We start from the raw sequence: 23,814 nt of genomic DNA, 5'->3' as shown, positions 1-23,814 counted from the left end.
GTGTGTGAACTCGAGTTTCCCTACTTTATTTTTCCTTGCAATATTATATAGCGCAAACTCGACATGGCATGAGCACAATTTACATTACAGAAGAACACATTCATTTGTGGTAGGCACGAGACAAAGCGATTTGCCTGGAATCACAGGATGTTGAGCTGATGCCGAGATTCGAACGTAGCTCCCCAGCTCTAAAGTTCGCAATTCTAGAACTTGTGGCGGGAGGTGTGTCTAAAAGTGTATGTTGGTGCTGGCCATCAATGAGAGAGACCTGTGCATTTTTCAAATGGGTGGTGAAAAAATGAGTATGTTGCTGGAGATGTGGGCCGCCGTGCCACCAATGTACTTACCGGGGGAGGGTAAACACCCATTATTCCGCAACTTTCTTTCCGCATACCATCACTCCGCATACTTTCATTACGAAAGTACCATGACTCCGCAATGCCATTATAAGGCATGGCATTACATTTTATATGCTTTTACCACGCATACATTTACAACGAAATTCGTTGTAAATGCATGAATGGTAAAAGCATGTTTTTTTTTAATGTTTGGATACGGGAAGTATGGGTATAAGGGTATGTTTTGGGGTACTGAGGTATGTTTTGGGGTGTTTGGGTATTTTAAGGGTTCAGATATAGTTTTGGGTTATGGGGTACAGGGGTAGTTTTAGGGTTTAGGGATAGGTATGGGTTTTGGGGTACAGGGGTATTTTTAGGGTTCCGGGCTAGGTTTGGGTTTTGGGGTATAGGTGTATTTTTAGGCTTCAGGGGTAGGTTTGGGTTTTGGGGTACAGGGGTATTTTAAGGGTTTAGGGCTAGGTTTGGGTTTTGGGGTACAGGGGGTAGTTTTAGGGTTAGGTTTGGGTTTTGGGGTACAGGGTATATTTATAGGGTTAAGATAGGTTAGTGTTTAAGGGTGTTGGGGTATTTTAAGGATTAAGGATGGGTTATGATTATGGGGTGCAGGGGTATTTAAAGGGAGCAGGGTGGGATTAGTACACGATATGAGACATGGCATTAAGGTCGGAACGTACCACACGCCCCCAGCGTTTGCCACGCCCCCAGCACACGCCCGTAGCACAACGCAGACACGCCCACAAGGGACTACTTTGCTGGCACGGTTCTTTTACCTTTTAAATGTATATGGTGGGTGTCTGCAAGGCCTATGTCCTTCTGCTGCAACTGCCCTTTCCAACGCTGTATTGGGTGCTGTGATTGGTGCTGTGGTTCCTGAGATTACCCGCCTCAAAGGTTTGGGCTCTCTTTATTATATTAGTATAGATAAAGGAGAGACTTTAATGATGGAGTACTGCCATTCACAGCTGTGGCACTCTTGTTGGATCCCTTCTATGAATGTCCTATTGAGGGATTTAGTCCTAGTTATGTGGTTACTGTGCACCTCAAATACACATGCATAAGCAACTCTCTGCAGGGCTTAATTGGACTGCCCAATCATCCTTGTATACTCATTGCTTCGGTCTCCAAAAGGACTGATATTCAATATTTAGGAAAACATGCGGAGGTAATACCTGCAGTCTCGTCACATTTGTGATTAATCCCTTAAATGACTGCCAATTTTCTACTCCTTTTGACATGCCTCTTTACGGGATGGATATTGCTCAACTGTTTAATTTGTTTTTATCCCTCCTTATCCAATAGGTGATCTTGGCCACGTGACTTCAATCACGAAACCTGAAGTGGAAGAAGGGGATAGCCGCTTTCTGGCAAATGAAATTCTTCAAGAGGTGTGCACTTCTAAAAATTTGAAATTTCTACAAAAAGGAAATTTGTCGGATGGCTGGTGTCCACATGGCCGGAACAAAGGGGATGTGTGGTGGTGCTATCTGGCTAAGATTTGGAGTTTCCCTTTCTTTAGCGCCATTTGGTGGAAGCAATCTGTGTTAACTGTTGTCTGATCACTGGATTCACTAACTTCTACATGACTCCCCAAATCCAGCATACTGATGTTGAACCAGGTTAACCTAATTTACCAATGTTCGTTATATTATTGTGATGTATGTAGTGAATGACTGACCGAAAGTGTTTCCCGTCACTAGCATAATAGACCAAGGCATGCTGACATATATTAAAATAGCCAAATCAGCATTTGAGTTTAGTCCCACAATATTTAAAATAACTATCTCGTCTCACCAAATTAACTGATGGATTCAAAACTAGATTGCGCTTACCCCTAGAGTAAGGATAGATTAAGTAAGGATGGACTAAATTCCTTAAATACTGGGGTCCTGTCTGTCATGGCTTTACGCGTATAGTGCTAGAGAGCTGGGCCAGTCTTGCAATTTAACCTACGATTATACGCTTTTTAGTTGCCTGATGGGAAAAGAGGAGTTAGTATTAATCAAACAATTCAATTTACACTGTTGCCCATTTGGCCACACATTAAGTACCAGGAACCAGTATGGTTAAGCAGGCTTTATTACAAATTTAGGTCCAAACTGATGTATATAAATCTCAAACATTTTGTAAATGCACAAAAGCACCACCGGCATGTGAAATTAAGTCTTAGTAACATAAAACAGACAAAAAAATTCAATTGCAGCAATACAGAAGATAAGAAGTAGCTTTTGATGATCCATGTTCAGGTTTCGATCCTCCTGTCTATGCATGAATAAACAAGGGAGTGATGTCATTTATATAATAAACTTCACCCATGTTGCCATGCCAAATCACCAGTCGGGCCACCATTATTGATTCCATCTTTACATTATTGTTCGCTCTGCAATAGCTAACATCATTTGGCGCAGTCAACTTTGCTCTCGTACAGTATGTTCAAGGCTCTCATAATATGCCTATGACGAAATGTAAAAGTAAGCAAAGTAATTTCAGGAAATATTGGGCCAGATGCATCCTGTATTTTGCTCCTCTCAGACAGATTAGCAGAATTAGCCCATTTGCAATTGCAAAAAATGCATTTCTGATATAGCAAACCCAATTTAGCAAATTGGTACCGAATCGCAAAATGGGTTTCCGATTTGCTATTTAGAGGGGGCATGTTTGGGGTGTGTTTAGGGTGTCGCTTACAAATAGCGAATCCTAACGGTATGCATTAATGTTTTGTGACTGTGAATGCGGTTGCAAAACATTTGCGTATTACCACCTACTTCAAGTAGGTGGTAACCCATTCGCAAATGGACCCCTTTCCTTTGAGAATGTTGAATCATTTTTTTAAAGCAGGCAGTGGTCCCATGGACCACTGCCTGCTCCTAAAAAATGTAAAGAAAACTTCATTTAAAAAAAAACATTTGCTTTATTAAAAAGCAATCACAGACATGGTGCTCTGCTAAGCCCAGCAGGTCACCATCCCTGTGATTTTGTGATTCCTACGGGGTTGCAAATTGTGACCTACCTCATTAATATTCATAAGGTAGGTCATTTGCGATTCCTCCCTAGGAACACACTTTCATGCATTCAGTTTTGTGAGTTCTATTGCGAATTGCAAAGATTCACAATTAGGAAATAGCAAAACAGGGCCTTCATACATCTGCCCCATTATCACATACAAGCACCCAAGAAAGTGTGTCAAGTGTCAACATTCAAGAAAGATGTCATGTTTAAACGTGAGCATGTAAAAAGGTGGTGTTCTTGCCTGGGCCTAGTGGATAAACACCATACTGGCTATCAGTTAAAAGGGTCGCATTCAGCTTGTCTGAAACAGTATTTTTTTTACGGAGTTTTATATAACACAAACTTGACCCGGTATCAGGTATCAGAGTGCATCACATGGCACCAGTTATGTTACATGAGGGCACATTGATTTTTGTTGGGCACAGGAAGATTAAGTGATTTGCCCAGAATTACAGGATGTTCAGCGTCATTGCCGAGACTCGATCCCCAGATTCGAGGTCGATCGCCCTAGCCATTAGGTCAACTCCTCTCCTGTCCTTGAAACCAGGAGGCTTCAACTATTCCTGAAACTGTACAAACTGCGTAGGCAGCACTCAAATTTCCTCAATGGTCCCAAACAGGAGCCATCCATCCATAAACCGCAAAATCAAATTCAGGTAGTGGCTCATCTTTAAATTTGGTCTTGGCTTGGCGCAGAATTCAGTTACATCGAAACAGTCATGCTCCACTTCAGTCATCACTGTCATTGTCTGGAACAGGCATTAAAGTAGCAGAATAGAAACTAGCATAGCACTTCAGTGTGACATTCTCTGCCACAAGTACCATACTTAGTGAGGCATCTGTTTAGGTGCTGTTTGAGTTCTGGTTATAAATAATTCAACGGAGTGGGCAACAAAGACAGTCAATGGATAACCCATCACAATGCTTTCACATCTTCATGCTGACTCCTGTTGCTGCCACAGATTTGAGACCTGCCAGAGCGCGGCAGCTTCTGGGTTGAGGGGGGCAGAGACAAATACAACAGGTCTTTGAGCCCCTCCATGCAATCGTGTAAGCACTGAGAAAGTGCAGCCCCCTCTCACTTCAGAAGAGAGCAAATTATGTATTGTAATCTGGCATTCCCAGGGTCAGGGCACGTCAAACTCACAGTAGAAATTGCCAACTTCACTCAATTTCCCCATCCTACGGTTTGAACATCAGGACCACCTTCGCTGTCTCCCTGCTCCTGATACGACATGATTAGCAAGGAGTCTTAGTTCATTTGTGCCTCTCATTCTTGCCCAGAGTTCTCCTCCCAGACCTCACTTTCTCTAATGCACAATATGACTTTAACTGAGATCATGTGAAGACCTCTGCCAAGAGAACATTGCAGCACATGCAAAAATTTCACAATGAAGGTTAAACATTATAAACCGATTGCCTTTGGTTAAGCTTAGACAGAGTGCGCTTTGAATACATGATTATATATGCACCTATGATTACAGAATAAATGCAAAACATTAATAAATGAATACAGGGTACATAAGAATGAAGTTCCAGTAAAAGCTGTAGCCCGCAAGATGCACAATTGTATATGTAAACAAGAACTACAATTTGTAATATTATGAAAATATTAGAGCACATCTATATGAATGACTATTTTCTACAGTGAATATACTCCAGCAGTATGTTTGGTGCTTCACTTTACATTAATAGGGTGCAGGCACACAGTAAATATGTTGTGCTAATGCATGCAAGAATCGTTCTTCCGTAACATATAATTATTTATTTATTTATGAAGCTTGTAAAGCGCACGGCTACCCCCGAGGGGGTGTCCCGGCGCTGTAGACTGCAGGCCAGAAAAGGAAAGGACCGAATTATGCGGTAGAGAATAGCCAGGTCTTCAATCGGCTACGAAAAAGGGATTCAGACGGAGTGAACCTGAGGTCTAGAGGGAGGTTATTCCAGAGTTTGGCCGTCATAACTGTGAAAGCTCTGCTGCCCATTCTGGAGCGGCGGAATCGAGGTACTGTTGTTAGACCGCAGGAATCTGACCGATTGGGAGAGTAAGTCTCTTTCGCAGGTATCCCGGGCCTGACCCATTAAGGGCTCGAAAAGCAAGCATCAGCATTTTAAACTGGATGCGACTGGAGATGGGGAGCCAATGTAATTCTTTACGGTAGGATGCGACCGACTGACGGTAGGGGATATTGCCAATCAGCCTCGCCACCGCGTTCTGAACGATTTGTAGATGTTCAATTTGATACAGAGGGGCCCCGGCGTAGACACTGTTGGCATAATCCAAATGTGATGTTATAAGGGCGTGAGTGACCGTTCTGCCGGCATCCATGGGAAGATATGGGAAGATCTTTCTCATCATGCGCAGTTTCCCAAAACAGGCTGCAGTGACCTTGTTTATTTGGGTTTTACAAGAGAGGGCGTCATCAAATTGAAAGCCCAAATTGCGAACAGTTTGGACCGGGATGGGAGGAGGATTAAGCACGGTCGGCCACCACAAAGTAGAAGGTATAGTAGTTTTTTGATTAAAAAATAAGACCTCCGTCTTATCGGTGTTGAGCCTAAGATGATTAGAAGTCATCCAGGAACATATTTCGCCAGGACAGTGGCGGAAGCTGGCGAAACTGGAGTCAGAGTGATCTCTAAAAGAAAACACTAGCTGTGTATCATCAGCATAGGAGATCACTCTGACCCCCCAAGACTCCACCACTCTAGCCAAAGGGGCCAAATACACATTAAAAAACAGTGGGCTCAACGCAGAGCCCTGAGGAACTCCACAGACCAGGGGTTTACTCTCAGATTCAAATGGTTTAAGGAGAACCCTCTGCGTACGTCCTTTGAGAAAGGAACTGATCCAAGACAGAGCGGAGCCACCTAAACCTATCTGCTTTAAGCGATCCAGTAGTATCTCATGGAACACCGTATCTAAAGCGGCGGATAGGTCGAGGAGGACCAGCATGGCCTCCTTGCCCCTATCCACACACTCTCGAATTGTCTCCGAGACCTCCAGGAGCGCCGTCTCAGTACTGAAACCAGTTCTGAAACCCGACTGGGAATCGTGTAGCAGAGAATTGGTCTCAAGATAGTCCACAAGTTGTAGCTGTACGGCTTTTTCCAAGACCTTCGCTGGTTTAGGGAGGAGAGAGATGGGGCGGTAGTTACAGAATTGCGCCGGGTCTGCGTCCATCTTCAGGATGGGGACTAGCATGGCCTCCTTCCAAGCCGTTGGAAATTGGCCCAAATGTAATGAGGAGTTCCAGATAGAAATGAGTGATTCGATTAGAAGGGGCGCTAGGCTGCTCATGACCTTGGGTGGAACCGGGTCTGAAGGGGAACCAGATTTACACTGAGTGAGCAACTTAAATGCAGACTCAGTAGTGAGATCCTCAAAAGCAACCAATGATGGTGTAGTGTAATCCTTGTTCTTAGCAATAGGAAGGGATTGAGCAGTTTTTAGGGCAGACGGAAAGGAGGAAGTGATTTTCTCAATTTTGTCTTGAAAATAATCAGACAATCCATTACATAAGGCCTGGCTAGAGAGGTTCTGGGGTGTCATAGCAGGAGGCTTAACAAAGTCCTTTACAATATTAAAAAGAGTTTTGCAGAGTTCTCTGCGTTTTTAATTTGTAAGGCAAAGAAATCTTTGTAAGGCAAAGAAATCTCTCATTGTGGACTTTTTTAGTTTGATAAAATTCTTTAAGGCAGATTTGTAAATACTTTTTGCTTCTGGATCATAGGAGAGTGGCCATCTACGTTCTAATTTTTTACAGCGGCTTTTTTCCTCACGCAAGGCTGGCGAAAACCACAGGGCAGAAGGGCGAGATCTCGCAGAGGAGACGGGCAGCAGGGGGGCAGTGGCCTCAATGGCAAGCAATAGGGCTGAGTTGAACTGGGCCACGCTTGCGTCAATATTGTCGGTTAGTGGGTCCAAAGGGTAGGAGAAAACAGGATCTAAGGCGGTGCAGGTAACTTTATGCCATTTTCTCCCGTAGTCCCTACCAAGTGCCACCGGTCTCGGAGCAGGAGGGAACATGATATCGAATGGGAGAAGATAATGGTCGGACCAGGTGAGGGGAAGGGAAGGGTAAACTGTGATACCAGGAAGATTTGAAAAAATTAAGTCGAGAGTGTGGCCAGCTATGTGTTGGGCCCTGGATTAATTGGGACAAGCTCAGGCTCTGCAGGGTGTCTAGTAATTGAGTAGCCTGAGAACAGGAAGGGTCTTCAGCATGTAGGTTGAAATCGCCTAGCACTATAAAGTGCGGATGTTTAAGGGAAAGATCCGCTATAAGATGTATAAGCTGTATTAATGAAGGGGCAGAGGCATTGGGGGGATTATACACTAGAATACCGGCCAAGATGACAGCAGCCGAATCCGCAATGGTAAAATACAACGCCTCAATCAGCCCTATATTCATCAGTTTCTTAATAGTCGGGCGCAGATTAGATTTCAAAATGATAGCAAGGCCGCCCCCTGTTTTTCCCTCTCGGTTAATACCCATCAGAAGATAGTCAGGGGGGGTGGCTAAATGGATATCCGGTTTGGAGGTGTCTTTTATCCAAGTTTCTGTAAGGAACAGTATATCCCAGCCATGTGAGGCGAGTATAGTCCAGATTTCGCTAGCATGGCGGGGGAGAGAGCGACAATTGACCAATCCTGCCCTCAGTGTCAATGGGGAACTTGTGCGACTAGCTGAAGTGGCAAATGGAAGAACGCGTTCACCCCATGGAGGAAGCTCCAAGTCACAGTGTGGACATTTAAAAGGGCGACCCTCCAGATTACTCGGAGGGCAGCGAGAGAGCGGCGTGCAGGTGCCAGAACTTAATTGTAAAAGCTGCTCTCTAGTCCAGCTAATGGGGACAGTCTTAGTCAAACGGGCAAGGGGACTGGCCCTGGGCCCGGGCCAGGCGCGGACGGGCGCAGACGGGCTTGCCTTAGGCGCGCCTTCGGCGCGCCATCGGCGCGCCCGTTGCGCGGACGGGGAGTCAGTCGACTTTTATACATAGCGAGGAGGGTGGGTGTCGTCCAAGAGCTGGACCGCTACCCTGCCTTCCCCTAATATGGCGGCGGGTATTCTCTGCGTAACGGCGTCAGCACCTCAATTCGGCTGCGCCGGTAGGCAATGGAGTGAGGGAGACCCTGGAGGCGATGTGAGTCTCACCTTCAAGGGTCGTGTCGCCAGGAGAATAAAATTGCACAAGTTAAAATATTTACAATTTTTAAAATGTCAGCCAGTAATCTGATTAGCAGTTTCCAATAGCATAACATTTTGAACTTTTTGAACAATTTTCAAAAGGTAGCCAGTGAAGGTTGCAGAGCGGAGCAGAAACCTGCTTAGGAACATGACAAAAGGGGTGTGCAGCTGTATTCTGAATAGTCTGTCATCTCTTCAGGGATGACACGGAGGCCCCCAGATAGAGCACATTGCCATAGTCTAGGCAGTGCAGGAGACTGCTGCTAGAGAAATGGTTCAGCTTGGGGAATGAACCTTTTGAGGCAAAGAGGTTTTATTGGTGGGGACCTAGCCCATCTTTCGAAAAGTTCCTTATTCCTTCAATGTAGATCAGATATATCTCGTTTGCAGGGGTGTAGCTATCAATGCGTGGAGGGGCCACTGCACCCCATTTAAAGCTATTTTCCAATACAAACCAGGGAATGAAGGACCCTTTTTCTGGGCTGGTTTTAGAGCCCATGTTTCCCGTGCTTACTTAGCCAACCACCCCGTTTGGGGTTCTTGGGACGCTGTATGCATCACACTCTGCTCAGCAAAGTAGTGGCTATTTCAATGGTTGCACCTCCTTACATTGTCCTCCACTTCATCTCCCCCCATCTGTTGGGGTGGGAATAAAGGTGAACCCTGGGGCCTCCTTGCACTCACCGTTTGCAGCCATTCTTCAGTGGACCTGAAAGACTCCACAAAGAAATGCGTGGACTTTTATCTGTGGGGATTTATTCAAATGGCTACGTTTCTGTCCTTGAAACCTGAAATCTGTTTGTGGTATTTTATCCCTCAATCGTGAGATATGGGGCAAATCACTGTGCCTTAGCTTTATCGTTTTAAATGTTTTGTACAAATAGCAACTGTATAATGTCCTAACCTAGACCCAAGCCAACCAAGCACTGTGCACAGGAGTAAAACTAAAGCGGGAATGTGAGTGGTCTGTCTGGGAATCAACTGGAAGGATTGTACAGGGGAAGCAGGGGCATTTGCAGATGGTGGCCACAAGCAAGAGCAAGGGTGAGGGTGAATTAAGCTTGGGACGGCCAGCTTTCTGTGGTGGGAAGGGCGCCTGTTACACTAGTACAAGATGTATGTAAACATACTTAGGAAAACATGGAGCTGTAGCTTTCTGAGACAAAAATTAGAACATGGTTGAGCGAAAGTTTCCAACAAATTAAAGTTTTGAAATTTGTGTCGAGTCCCTGTACACTTAGGTTGGTCAAAGAGGTGCTAGGATTTTCTAGATGGCTTGTCTTTGGGTAATTCAACTATTGTTACCCTAAAGTGGTTACTTCAAATTTCTTCAATGTCTTTGCTCCTTACTGTAAGGAGCCCCTCTCACTAGTGAGCAAGATACTTGTATGTGGAACCAACTGCAAATCCAAGTTTGAGGTTAAATATTTATTTTAGAGATTTGAATTCGAATCTTTACATTGAAAGTACACTGCGTCAGTTCATGTCAGATTCTGAACTCTTTAGTAATTAATTTGAGCTAGTGGGGCCCACAACAGTTTTGGGGCCGCCACTTTTTTACCCTCAACAGAAATCGTTCCAGAACAAAGAATAACAGAAAAAGGGGAACGGAGAACGCTGAAGGTGGAAAACGGTGACAAAGGGAGAGAGGATTTTTTTTAAAAAAGTGGCGGCTCCTTTATAAGGGCATTTGGGCGCCGCCCCCCTGCTTTCTCGCATTGCGAGAAAGCAGTAACATAAATGGTAATAACTACCATTTGTTTCTGCCTACTCGCACGGCGAGAAAGCAGAAGTTCCTGGTTGGGGGTGGACGGTCCTGCTCGAGGGCAGGGGGGGAAGTGGCTTGCCCACTTGTAGGTCAGCTGGCGGTTACTGCTACCAACACGCACACGGAGGAGTAGGCGGCGTCTGATATCCTATCAAAGGTCCCGCAACACATGATCTATAACTTCCTGGCAACCCGTAACGACGCCAATTACTGTGATGCTCATTTTTACCTTTAAGAATCATCGGTGACACGGACTTCGCCTTCGGTGGTAAGGACGATTTTCCGTTTCTCTTCTGAATACAACTGTTCGCTACACACTGAGGAACGCACTTGGATTTCTTTCCAGCCAATTGTACTTAATACAGGAATCTCAGGCTCAGAGCGTTGACAATACTTCTGCCGTGCGCCTATGGTGAATGCGCACATTATTTCGGACCATCGGATTAAGATAATCCTTGTAGTAGCCCTGACGAAATTCCCACGGCACTAAAGGGAATGAAACGCGTTGGCTCTGCCTTTGTATTTTAAAAAGAGAAAAAAAGAATTCAATAAAGAAAAAAGATTCGCAAACTTCATGAACTTTTTTTGCTACTTACTTCACCGAGTGCACCTCTCAAATTTCTTGTTAACTCTTTGTACAGTAGACATCCTTGGCAGCGGATGGTGAGTGGTTGCACCACACAAACTTGCGAAACAGAGGAAGTCGATGTGCTAAACCTTGGTCTGCTGCTGTGTGCTTTTGTTTTTTGCTTGATTACTCTTCATTTAAAATATGTTGGAATGTGTACCATGATGGTGCTGTGGTTCAAAGGGGTAGCCAGAAAATTAAAATAGTCCCTGCTTTGAACTAAAGCGCTGATGCCACCAAGCAAGTGAAACAAGCGAGCCAAGCCCTTCCCAGAAAAGCTTCCTTCTCTCTTCCATCCATGCATCTATCCATTCAACCTTACACCCTTCTGTCCACCTGCAGATGTCACTATTTCACATTTACATTGTTCTGCACTCATTCTTTAATCTATTATTCAGTCTTTTCCCATTCCTTCTATCCACCCCCTGCCATGCACCCACTTTACCATTCACTCTGCCATCCATTCTCTGCCACCCCTTGTCACTGCCACTTATCAATTCATACATCTAGACACCGTCATCCCTACAGTCTGCCAGCCATTCTGCCATCAATCAATCCATCCACTCTGCCATTCATCCATCAATCAATATCTGCTACCATTTCACCTATAGCAGTCAAGCCTATCCTCCGTGTAGTATTGTCCTACATTAGTTACGCCCACTCTGAGCTATATAATTTACGAAGTGAGAGCCTTATTTAAACGTAGAAATGTTTCACAAATAAAGGACGATAGTGCGGAAGAAACTATAGTTCGTAGCACCTTTTGGGAGCGGAAATATCCTCCCGAACACAAGTCTAGTCCCTCCTTAGTAAAGCACTATCATACAAATAAAGTGGCGTTAATAATAAACTTGGGAAGGATTCACGTTCCTAAGACTTCTTTATCTCTCGTTTCCACAGGCTGGTCACTTGAATAAAGCAGTCAGTGGGGCAGAGGAGGCAGACATGAAGGCGGTGTACCAAGAAAGCTATAATTTACTTTAGGTTTGACTGTTTGTCCTGGCCCTGGACGCAAAGCTGAAGTGGGTGGACTGGGGCCAATGGAGCTGTCAATCCAGTACAGTGATCCAAAATAGAACTAATTGTAATCGCATAAACTATATCCCTATAACGAACAGGGCCATCCCTGCTAGTCAAGGTTTGGATGCAGCTGGCCAAGTTTACAAACCTTGGTGTCCAGTTTAGCAAGGCTTCGGGGTGGGGAGAATTCGGGAGCAGGTTTGGGGTGGTCCATGGTGCATCCACAAATCATGCACAGATCCAGGGAGAACTGGCCAAGACATCTTTCAGCTCCCACTTAAATATTCTGGATTAATTACGGGGGGGTGGGACAAATGTAGGACTAGAGGATTGAGAGAACCGGTCCTGTATCCTGCAAGTCACCACTGTAGGCCTTTCAACCAGAGTGATTTCAGGGCTCCAAATGGGATCCTGTTTTCCTGCACATGAAGGATCTGCTGTTCACCCAGTGCCCAATGCAATCCCTTCAGGAAACCAGGAGGCTTGTGGCACAGTGGCTTAAGCTTTAGTTGGACCTCCAGGGTTTTCAGAGAGACTGGTATCACTTGATTACATGTACTTGTTGCTGCCTCACCATTTATCGTGCCACTACTCTTCGTGTATTTTCCACCAGCTAGTCTGGAGGTCCCACTGCCATTAGTTAATGGAGCTTAAGGTAGGGCTGAGTGTGCACCTTGTCTTCCCAGCCTATATGTTGCTGGCAGAATTAGATTTTTCATAAATGTGCTCTTCTTGAAGAGGGGAAAGTTTTGGGGGCCTCCTTTAGATTGAACTCTCCTACTAAGCATCTTTTATCGTTTTAGGATTTTGGCAATTTGCCCAAGGCTGACATCTTTGCCTTGGGCCTCACCATTGCCTTGGCAGGAGGAGCAGAACCACTGCCCCGCAATAACGACACCTGGCATCTTATCCGAAAGGGCAACCTTCCAAGCATTCCTCAGTGCTTCTCGGAGGCCTTCTATCAGCTGCTTCAGGTAAGTTCCAGAGGATGGGAAACTTGGGAAGGGCAGCAGAGACTCTTGTAGTTGTAATGTAATAGCTCATTTATACCGCGCAACTATCGCTCCAAGGAGCATCTAGGCGCCCATGAGTGACCAGGAGATGTTAAGAGGGAGGTTGGCACAGGTAAGGCAACTTCCGGGAGGAACGAGGGGCTGGTCACATTTCATTTTGTATCATCCCTCCTGTTTCAGTTTTTAGGAAGTTGCATATTACAACGGAATGTCTTGCTTCCCCTGTAGAGCTTAATTCACCCTGATCCTATTGCGAGGCCTTCTGCTGCCCTTTTGGTGAAGCATCCCGTCCTACGGCGTTCAGTGGGGAAGGCAGCCCAGCTCCAGAAGCAGCTCAATGTGGAGAAGTTTAAGACGGCCATGTTGGAAAGGTATGAGGCAGGCGGAAGTTCTGAAACTTAAGGAGTGGTTTGTTTACATAGCTTTTGGTGCAGGTGTTAGAGTGCTAACCTCAACTGTGAGACGTCCTACAAAATATTTCCTTGTTGTTGGTGCTTTAGCGTCTGGTAGTTTTGACTGGGTTAAAAAGGGCAACTTTTTATTTTGGCAATTTCCTTCTTTTGGTCCGGTTTTCCAACAGCCTAAATAAAGAAATTCAAATTAAAATGGATTGAAACTAAATTTGGCAAAATGTAAATCATAGTAAGAATTCTGGAGAAGTATTTTTTAATTTCCAGGTTAAGTAATAGACTGGATGAGGGGAGCAGGCGAGATTCGAATTAGAACACAATTAGCCACACAATCACTAATGGATGCCGACGTTTCAAATGGTGGTGCAGTGTGGTTTAAGAAGCATTGTGTGTGGGTTGATGCTTCTGGACCCAGACGTATTAAGGCAACTGACTTTAAAAAAGCAAACGGGGAGCGGTAAAAAAACAAGCATTTGCAATTCAATCGGTCTCGCCTTTGGGACCTTCTATGTATTTAGCTATGCAGCACATTAGCCGGTGTTCCTTTCACTGAAAATTAAAGATTTGAAAAAAGATCATTGTCTACGGGTGCTCGTGAAGATTATTTCTATGGACTGGAATCTAGATAATGCAAAAGTGATTCTGGTATTTTACTGACCTCTGTTGGTCGTTTTCTATCAAAGTTAGAGGCAGTTGCCAGAAAAAATAAAAAAATGTCCCTAAGCAGAAAGCAATTCTGATATTTTACTGACCTCTACTGGCCGTTTATCAAGACAGTTAAATAGAGGCAAATGAACAGAAAGTCACTAAGCGGAAGCAGACCAGTCCTAGGGCTGATCTCCAGATCCCATAAAGTACATACACAAGTATATACTAAAGTATATTGAAGAGATCTAGAATGCTCGACCTAAAAATGGACACAGGCTGGATTAGGTAATGTGTGTGCCTGGTATGTTTGACATTCTGTAAGCTGTGGGCATTGGCAGATTTGCCTTGGTTCGGGGCATTGAATGCGAACGCCCTGCCTTGTCAGGGAAGTGGATCTTTGGATTTCCAGTTTTTGGATTTCTACGCCCTGCCTTGTAAGGGTCACTACTATCTTAACTTGTTGTTGCTTCCCTCAGTTCCTCAACCAGTAACTGCCATTCCGTTTAGCTGTACAAACTGCTTCCTCAAGATGAGGAAATGAAAGGTGTGATTTCAAGTAGAAACAAAACTTGCCGTTGGAAAAAAGAGCAGACACACACTTTAAGTTGTTTATAGATGTAGAAAGGGAACTTTTATATGAAAGTAAACGGTTTTGGAAACTGTGTGACCACGCTGGAAGACTATCTGCAAAACATTAGTACCTCTGGGTCGAGTTGGCTTTCTCAGCTTTTCCTTGAGATTTGAACACTTAAATGTTTATATACTTGATTACTTCCCAGACCGAAATGCAACTGACATTTTTTAATGACTTTAACATGGCTGGCTAACAGGGAGGTGTAATGTACTAAACTGTTCGTAGTTTATTAAAAAAAGAACAAGCATTTGCAATGCAATAGGTCTTGCATTTACGAGAGTTTGACCTATTGGCATTGTAAATACAATGCCTTTTATTTATTTTTTTAAGACCAGGCAGGACAAAGGTCTTTGAAAAAATAGTGCTCGGAGGCTGTAATTAAAGCCTACCAAGCAACAGCCACAGTTTACAATGGAAAAGCCAATAAAAAAAACTGGCCGGAGAGTGGGCGGAGCTTCAAGTCCCTACTTAATACAGCATGCCTTGCAGAGCAGGGCATGCCAGACGTAAAAATGCATAGTTGTTCCTAAAGGGATCTCTCTGTGCCAGCACCTGTCTCAAGTGTACCAAAACCCACCAGAGCTGCACCAAGATGCTAATGCAGAACCATGAAAGGCCTGTATGAGTAGTACTGCTCTGTATGGAGGCCAAGCCAGGGTACGCAGCAGAGTTATACGGAGACAAACTCAATCTGCCCCGAAGACTTGATGTACCACACCAAAGGCTAGTGTGTTACGGCGCTTGATTGAACTAGGTCAACAATAATTTAACCTATGCAGCGGCCAAGACTAGAAGATCAGAGGTCAGCTGATACCCAATTAGAGCTGTACAGTTATTAGTGCAAGTTATATCAATGCTTGCCCAAGTTGTGCTCAAAGCTTGGCTGGTGACACCAAGACTCTATTCCAGCTTTACAGGTCAATGCTCCCACATAGGTCCGCCGTCTCCACAGCTGCCCTGCGTAAAGCTTTCTAGTGTCTCTGGGTATCCAAGAACAACATGGACATAACACATCACACACGAAGAGGGAAAATGCAGGCTAGGTTCATTTCAACAATCGACTGGGAGAACATACATGCAGCACTCTTCAAGACCATCTGAATTTTTCTGATAATCATGTACCCAGCAGAGTGAAACATTCAGTGGTGGATGCCAGCTGAGGGTCTCTCGAGCAGTCTGTGGGGGACCTCAGCCTTCCTCTTCTAATAGTGTCTGTAACCTGGAAATATTCATTGACTCCCATCTAGGACAGACCAGCGGGGTTAAAAAAAAATCACCAACAACTGAAAAGTTTGTTTTCCCTTCGTAGAGAAACACCTCAGAATTATGATGGGGTGCACTGATCCAGATGAGGCGATGGCAAAGCCGTTCTTCTGTGAGCTCCACTAAAACTCATTGTGTAAAAACAACTAATGCAGGATGCTGGGGCATGTCTTATAAGTGGCACTGAGAAGATTAACTTTATCACTCCCACCTTCAGGACCCTTCCCTGGTTTTCCATTCTCAACAGCCTTATTGTCAAGGACATGACAGTTGTCCATAAAGCGATGTATCTGAAAATACCAGACGTTTTGGTTTGAGAATTCACTCAGATTGAGCCAACCAGATCCCTTCAGTCAGAACATAAAACGAAAATCAAACACCACCACTTAGTGAGGCAGAACGTTTGCTACTACCCCTCCAAAAATGTAAATCGGCAAAGTCAAGCGTCTTTGATCCCATTTTGAAAGTCTCTTAATGCCAGTCTGGTTAACCGCTAGCCATCCAATTATCCCGTTTCTAAATCTCGACTTGCAACAGTAATAGAGGCAAAGAGATTGCAAGTGAACCATGTGCTCTACACATACCTAATACAAGGAGCATTGTCCTCAGATCACACATGCGCACACACAGGTCTCCAGAGGTGCATAACCGAATCCAGCCAGCCACAACCAATCGATACAACGCCACAGACTATACTGCACTAGTCCAACCTCTCCGGACGCCTGTCTACTGCGACTATTCTCCAACCATCAATGAAAATGCAATGTCAACGGACCACTTTGACTCTGGAAAATTGGTATATCACCACAACAGCGGTAGACACCCAGATGTTTAAAGTGCCAAGAGGGGCCATGCAAACTGTACTAAGCGCTATACGAATGCATAAACCATGTGGTGCATTTTTTAAACACTGCAAGTATCTAGTGAATTAACAATGCCAGAGGCACAGATAACAGCCATTCCAAAGAGGTGCTGTGAGCTCAATCTTGTGACCCCCTCCCCTCAGCATGGATTCTTCCAGTGAGTCTGGAAGTGGTAGGTCACCCTCCTCCCTCCGTTGCCTGGGGCCCTCACAGGCCTGGCATTTCACTGCATGGTACAACATGTGCTGTAAGAGCCCACACTCAAGGGTCAGCGGGGGCCCATACCAGGAGATGACAGGGTACTGACAGCCGCAGCAGGTGGGGAGCCCTGGCCCGCGTGCCTGCAGCTGACCCCGGGCACGTCAGACGCCGCATACCAACCTGACCCCAGGTACCAGCTCTAGCCTCGCAAGGAAAAGCGTGCAGTGCACGCGGGCAAACTGGCACACAATACATGCGCAGCCATGCACATTAAGTGCATGTACCTCCAGCAGTGCTCAATTCATAAATCACACATTGCTTTTATTTATGGGATATTTTTCTTTTTGACGCATTGTCATCGTGCCTTCAATTTACATACAACAAGGTGCAATGCGGAATATAATAACGACAAATCAGTTAGGCAGCAAAATACAGACAATCTCGGATACCTTCTTTTTATTTTTCTTAAATCCTTGGTAAAACTCGTTGGTTTTTGTTTGTTTTTAATAACAAACAGCCCACCTCTTGCCGCCTTTCATTTAGTTGCTTTGCTGTAAAATGGATCCAAAAAAACAGAAGCCCGCGAGAGGTGCTCGCGCGTGCCACAGCGAGCCGTGGTTTCAATTATCGCGCCAGTGTTTGGGCACGATAATTGAAACCACATGGCCTATTGGTGTCTATTACGTGCACCAGGCACGTAATCAACACCAATAGGCCATGGGCAGAGCAATGCGCCTGCTTTTGGCCAATTGCGTGCAGTCTTTTATAAAAAGATGCAGGCAAAGGCCAATCGCATAGCACAAAAGGAAAAGCACACATGAGCGTGTGCGATTCCTAGGTCAGTGTTGAAACCCCGTTTTTCAGTTACTAAATGTCTCGTGCTGCACACTGCAACGCTAGGTGTGAGACCTAAAAACTGCTCAAAGAATTTTGAGAAAAAAACATTAGTTCTCTATGAAGCCAATCATAACTGCAAAGGTTTAGTAGCAATTAATAGTGTTCATGTTTGCATAGCTTAAGGCGCGCTTTATTACGTTTTTTCTGTTTATAGAGTTGCCCTTTTTATTTCGTCCTATCCACTAGGGGAGTAGATTGATGCACTTTTTTTTCTTACTGAAAGCGAAACCTAATTGGCCCTTAAAAAAATGAAAATGTCTGAGGCAAGATTGTTTTACTGTGGAATTTTGTGTTTTCGTGGTCTACTAATATGTAGACTTGCAATCATATTTGTTAAACTTTGTAATGTTTTGGTACGGTTTCTCAAAGATTAGCAGTGTCGCCATATAAAGTGAATTTTACAGACTAGTGCTTTGTTTTAGCCTGGATTTGAAGATCACAGCAAGCTTTTATGTAGCTATGGCCGAAGCATCCAACTCATTGACCAAATGCCAAGGCTTCAACAGAAGTGGTTTTGGCTCAGATGACGTTAGAAGCAATTTGAGTTTTTAAACAAAAAAAACCTCCGCTTATGTAAACAGTGATGGCGGTTAACCCCTTGCGTTCGTCGGACGGCCGTCTGGCGTCACGGTGGGCGTGTGCGGAGGACGGCCGGCGTCCGAACCACGCCATAAATTACCTACACCGCGGCAACATTTTCGCCGCGGTCAAGGGGTTAATAGGGAAATGAATCGCATGAATTTAGGCTTGGTTCTGGAACAAAGTAAAGTTTATTTTTGCTGTACCTTTTTGGCACAGTAAACAACACAGCTTTAGCCTTTGCCATCTGACAGAATTCAAGCACGTGCCAGAATGTCTTCAGATAAAAGATCAAAGCATTTCTGTGCTGATGTTTACTTCGGACCCTCTGTAAACTGTGGATCCTCTATTTCTGCCAATCAACAGGTTTAGTTATTTTTCAGGCTACAATAAACTGAGGATAAATGTTAGGCAAAAACTGGCTATTTCTGAAAATATTCTTTTAGGAAATGGAATATGAAGTGAACATCCATTTCGAAATATTTGGGGAACTTGGTCTGTAAGGTCACTTCATGCATGGTGCAACATTGCTTGTAATATTACAACAAACAATTAAATCTGACGCTGTGGGTCAAAGTAAATGTGTTCAAGATGGTTGCTAGGCCTACATTTATTATAGTTTGTCTGCTTCATCTAGTTGGTAGACATGTTAAAGCCACTGATAATTCTCCACAAAATTATTTAGGAAGGTGCAGATCTAAAGTACGGCTTGGCTAACATTTTAGAAAAAACATTATGTGGGTTTCCAAGTCTTAAACATTTTAGTGCATTTACCATGTAGACATCTTGCCAGCTTCCACCTGTGACCCAATAATCTAGCAGCAGTGGTTCCCAAACTTTCGACTCCTGAGGACCCTCAGTAAGTCGCTACAGGAAGACTGGGACCTCCAAGCAATTTGTACTATTTAAATTTCAAACATTAAAACATTAATGCATGAAAAATACACAAACCAGTGCACACCAAACAAATATTCTTATACATTTTATTATTTTATATTGAAATAATTTGCAAAAATCTAAAGATTTTATTTCGCGGTATGAGGCTCCTGCTCCTGCCATGGCCCTACAGGAAACCCAAAGCAGCCCTGGCAAATGTTGGCAGACAAGTCCCTGTAAGGTGCGCACCAGGTGCAGCGAGTGAGCCTGACCACTACAAAGGGAGCTTTGGGTGCTCTCTCCCCCAAGAAAATTTGGGAAAATGGTGCATTCCACATACATTTATCATTATATATTGAATTGTGTTAGCTTTTAAAGCATAGTAAATTATGACCTTGTTGTGTACCAGGATACAACAATCTTTGTGGTATCCTGATCTCACTATCACCCTCCAATAGTGCCTCTTATCTCTCCATAGCCCCTCTTTCACATATATTGCATTTGTTCTATAGCAGCTCTCATACCAGTGTAGAGCAGAGAAAATTTATCAAACCTGTGTAAATCAGTGTATAGAAAATGTTACATAGGCAAAGGGTACTTAAAGGTGTAAGATTCACATGTCATCTATACTAGTAGGCATTTTTTTTTAAGAGTGCTTGGTCTGCAGAAGCACAGACTCCGATTCACAACATATCACAGTGGTTAGCATTGATGTTAATAAGAATGTATTTCTACCCAATTACACCTTTATTAGCAGAGTCAGGATAACGAAAGGATGAGCGAACATTACTAACTTGTATCATGCACTTTGAATGCAGCTCTTTGGCAGTTCATAGCTCACTGTGCTAGTTTACGATTGTAACTTATGAACTGCACAGTAACACAAGCTCTGTGACAAAAGCAGTAACCCACTGAGCTATGCACAGTTTTTTTTAAATGCATGCTACACGTTCTTTGCAATAGGCATATTAAACCTCTGCGCTTCCTTGGAGTCAAAGCTACCACCAGACCAAACTCTCCAGCAGGCACATTAATCACCAGAGTTGTCTTGACACTTTTAGTGTTGCCTTGAATACTGCTGATTACACAAGGAACTTTAAAATTGCTGCCTGCGGGCCCCTTGGGAATGTGTCACGGACTCCTAGGGTTCCACAGTTGGGAACCACTAGCTGGTGCAGCGCAAATCAATCCATTTAACCAATACCATTAAGTTATTGTCCACACACTACAGTAGATTACAGGGACTACTCTATCTCGCACAGTTTAGCCCTGGGAGAGCTTGCAATATGAAAAAAATTCACTTCACTGATCCGAAACTGCTAAATTCTAGAATACCATTGATTGAGGAAATCAAAACTTAAAAAGGGATTTTCAATCTTGAACAAATTTGGTCAAGCGCATTTGGTTACTTTAGAGTATTTAAAATTAAGTATACATTCTTTACTAGGAATCAAGCGAGAGACAAACTGCTGTGAAATGATTGTGTAGTTACGGATGTCAGTACTTTCCTAGTCTCTTTGCATTGATCTAAAGCAACCCGTATCAAATATATTCAGATAGTCTTGATAAAGATCAGGATCAAGTAGATGAGTGTATAACTAAATGGAGTCAAAACCATAATATCCATATTGAGCATTTATCGTGTGATGCTATTGTAAGAACACTGTTGTACTTATGCTTGCTTGCAGTGTACATTTTATCAAGCAAAAAATCAGCAGACATTATTGGACACTTCCTTGGCACTGAATCTTCCCTGGTATGATGCCAACAGACTGCAGGAAGTGTGCAGGACCAGTTAAGGAGGTGTAGAAGTGAATAGATTTTGGGTAGTGATCTTTGAACTAGATTTGGTGTTGAATATGAGTGTAGCTAGATCTCCCTTATTAACAATTGTTCTAATTATTAAAGGTGTTGATCTTCGCACAAAAGACGTAGCTGTGGAGTGGTATTAATTTGGAGCGCCTGTAGTCCTCAAGCCCTACAATTGTGGATTGGGTTTTAAAGTCGAAGAATTTAGAAAGTGATAGATTGAAGCTCACAGATAAGGTCACATATAGTCAATCTGTGAATGTCTACACAAATATTTTATTTCACGCTTTTTTTTTGGAGTTGCGTCCTGTAATTTGAGCTCTTTCAGTAGATGATTATCTGTTTGGATTCTAATGAGATCAATGAAGGTTTCACTTATGTCGCAAGCTTCAGTTTGAGTCACTGTTTTGGTCTAAAAGCATACAACACTAGTACTTTAAATCTGCACCTCTGGTAAAGCATAGGGCTTGAACATGTTGGTGATCTATGAACAAAGGACCCTAAAAGTCAAACTGTTAATCTGAAGACTTGAGCCTATGTGGCAAACGCCAAGCATTGTTTAACAGTTTTTTTTACAGGAAACCAAATACACTACTTAAGCTACTTTCGGTGGGTAAATGTTTGCCCTACAAACCAAGAAGGCTCATATCTTGGTTAACTCACTTTGACTTTACATATCGGTCTCAACGCATAGCTTTCTAATTTAGACTGAATGCATTCCTCTGATTAATAGCTGTAAGCGACTCCCAATTGGAGTTGCTGTTGTATGTTGAAACTACATCTCCTTTCTTTGCCTCCTTTTAAGTCTGTTTTTATTTTACGACCGAACAACTAAATTTCCATTTGTTAATTCGAAGTTTAGCTATTGCTTTTTTAACCCGCCTTTGATTTGCTTCACAAAGGCCACCTAGCGCTTTCTTTCAATGTATTTAAATACCTTATTGGAATAGTTTGTCCATACAAGGCAGACTTTAATCTATACATGTTTACCTGATTATGGACAGAGCAGAAAATATGTGCCATGTCCTACAATAAAATACCATATAACTACTCATAACAATCTAGCACCATGAATTGTGGAAAAATTCTAGAAAAGCTTGATACATTTTCAGTAAAGAAAATACTCCTCACTATCATAGCTGTGTAAAGTCTAAATTAACAATTTGATGAGTGGATTACTCAGCATCCTGATGAACCATACAGTAGGCTGCATACAGTGCCTGTTGTACCAGTGCTTGTTCGGATGTATGGGGTGAAAGAGGGCAAGGTCTAGAATTCTCATGTATGTGGGTTATATTTCCAGTGGACCACTAAGGTGAGGCTTTAAGATGAGATGCCAGACATCACCAAACCAACCCATGTAGGTGCATCATTAAGGCCCATGAGACTGCATCTAATTTAAAGGGCCGTTTATTGCAGTCTCTGAAGAACATTAGCTCACAAGGGGTTTCCAGTTGGAGGATGAATAATATGCCTAGTGTCTTATGCTGAAATCCCATTTACATTGAATATTGATAAGTTGTGGTGGAAAAGTAAAGGGACAGAGTATAGGCTGTCACGGTTGCTCCTTTCAAGGCACCATTGACTGAACTATACTAAGTGCTACAAAAACATGCATGTTTCTTCTTCTACACAGTCAGATTTATGCCAGTTTCCAAGGGTCTCCTAATTCCTTGTCTTTATTATTTTATAGGGAGCTACAAGCTGCGCGTCGTGCGCAGCAGTTTGGAAAGCAGAATTCTATGGACTACTTCCATCCCCCTCAGACCGATGTTGTATACAGGCAGAGGACTGCAAGACGTATGGTGGGTGGTAAGAATTCTCGCTCACTGAGTTTCACCTGTGGAGGGTCCTGAGAAGATGAACAACATCCCGTCTCCTGTAGAACCGCAGTTGATCACCTGAACGTTCCTGCTGGGACCCTGAACTTTAAGCTATGTCCAGGAACATACGCAAAGTATTTAACGATTTGAGAATTTTAAACGTCAAGATTTTTATTTGCATTTTAAGTTCCTGAAGTAGGATTCTACCAAGATCTAAGACTTTGAGCTGAGACAGTTGGGCTGGACAATGGACAACCAACTTTATAAGTTACCCTGTCGGGTGTGTGAGGCACAGTCCCATAATCTCTAATTCTTCTTGAATGTGCAAACTCCAACCTAGAGATCTGGTCATGCTGATCTAAGTGGAAATACTGGTATGTATGACTCTCACCCCAAATAGACAAAATCCTCATGCATTACCTCTCGGCTTACTAACATCTTTTTAAATTAAGGATGTAATTATTTATAAATGCTTTTTTAACCTATTTTAAATAAATCTTATGATTCCTTGGGTCCTCTTTGTTCTTCATGTTGTGGGTCACATAGTGGGTGGTTGTTCTGTGAATTTTTATTGCACCTTTTGAATTTCTCCCAGTAGTTCCAGTATTGAGTCTAGTGTAAATTTTAACACACTGACAGTATTGTGACACATTTATTGTGGCACTCTTCTCACAGCTCGAATTTGTTGGTTATTCCACTCTTTGGTGCAGTAGGAGTTTGACTGTACTCAAGGCAAAAGGAACATGAACGTGGACCTGGCCAGTCCCTGAATGGATACACCCACGGCTCATTTAAGCATGAGACTGTTTCAACAGGTTTCAGTCT

At 43.4% G+C, this 23,814-nt stretch overlaps 1 protein-coding gene across 3 annotated transcripts in view; it reads left to right on the top strand.

Moving 5' to 3' along the window:
• WEE2 (WEE2 oocyte meiosis inhibiting kinase) overlaps positions 1 to 23,501 on the top strand; it is a 124,089-nt gene extending 100,588 nt beyond the window's left edge. For all 3 annotated transcript variants that reach the window (XM_078653653.1, XM_078653662.1, XM_078653670.1), the window contains exons 9-12: positions 1,659 to 1,744; positions 12,777 to 12,947; positions 13,215 to 13,357; positions 22,860 to 23,501. In XM_078653653.1, the coding sequence (XP_078509779.1) occupies positions 1,659 to 1,744; positions 12,777 to 12,947; positions 13,215 to 13,357; positions 22,860 to 23,022 (563 nt within the window). In that variant the 3' untranslated portion in view covers positions 23,023 to 23,501. The remainder of the gene's footprint in view (positions 1 to 1,658; positions 1,745 to 12,776; positions 12,948 to 13,214; positions 13,358 to 22,859) is intronic.
• The last annotated feature ends 313 nt before the right edge of the window (positions 23,502 to 23,814 follow it).

This window comes from Lissotriton helveticus, chromosome 1_1 (assembly GCF_964261635.1).
Source record: "Lissotriton helveticus chromosome 1_1, aLisHel1.1, whole genome shotgun sequence".
Lineage (NCBI taxonomy): Eukaryota > Metazoa > Chordata > Amphibia > Caudata > Salamandridae > Lissotriton > Lissotriton helveticus.
Note: the sequence above shows the minus strand (reverse complement) of the source record. Positions and strands in the feature narration are given on the sequence as shown.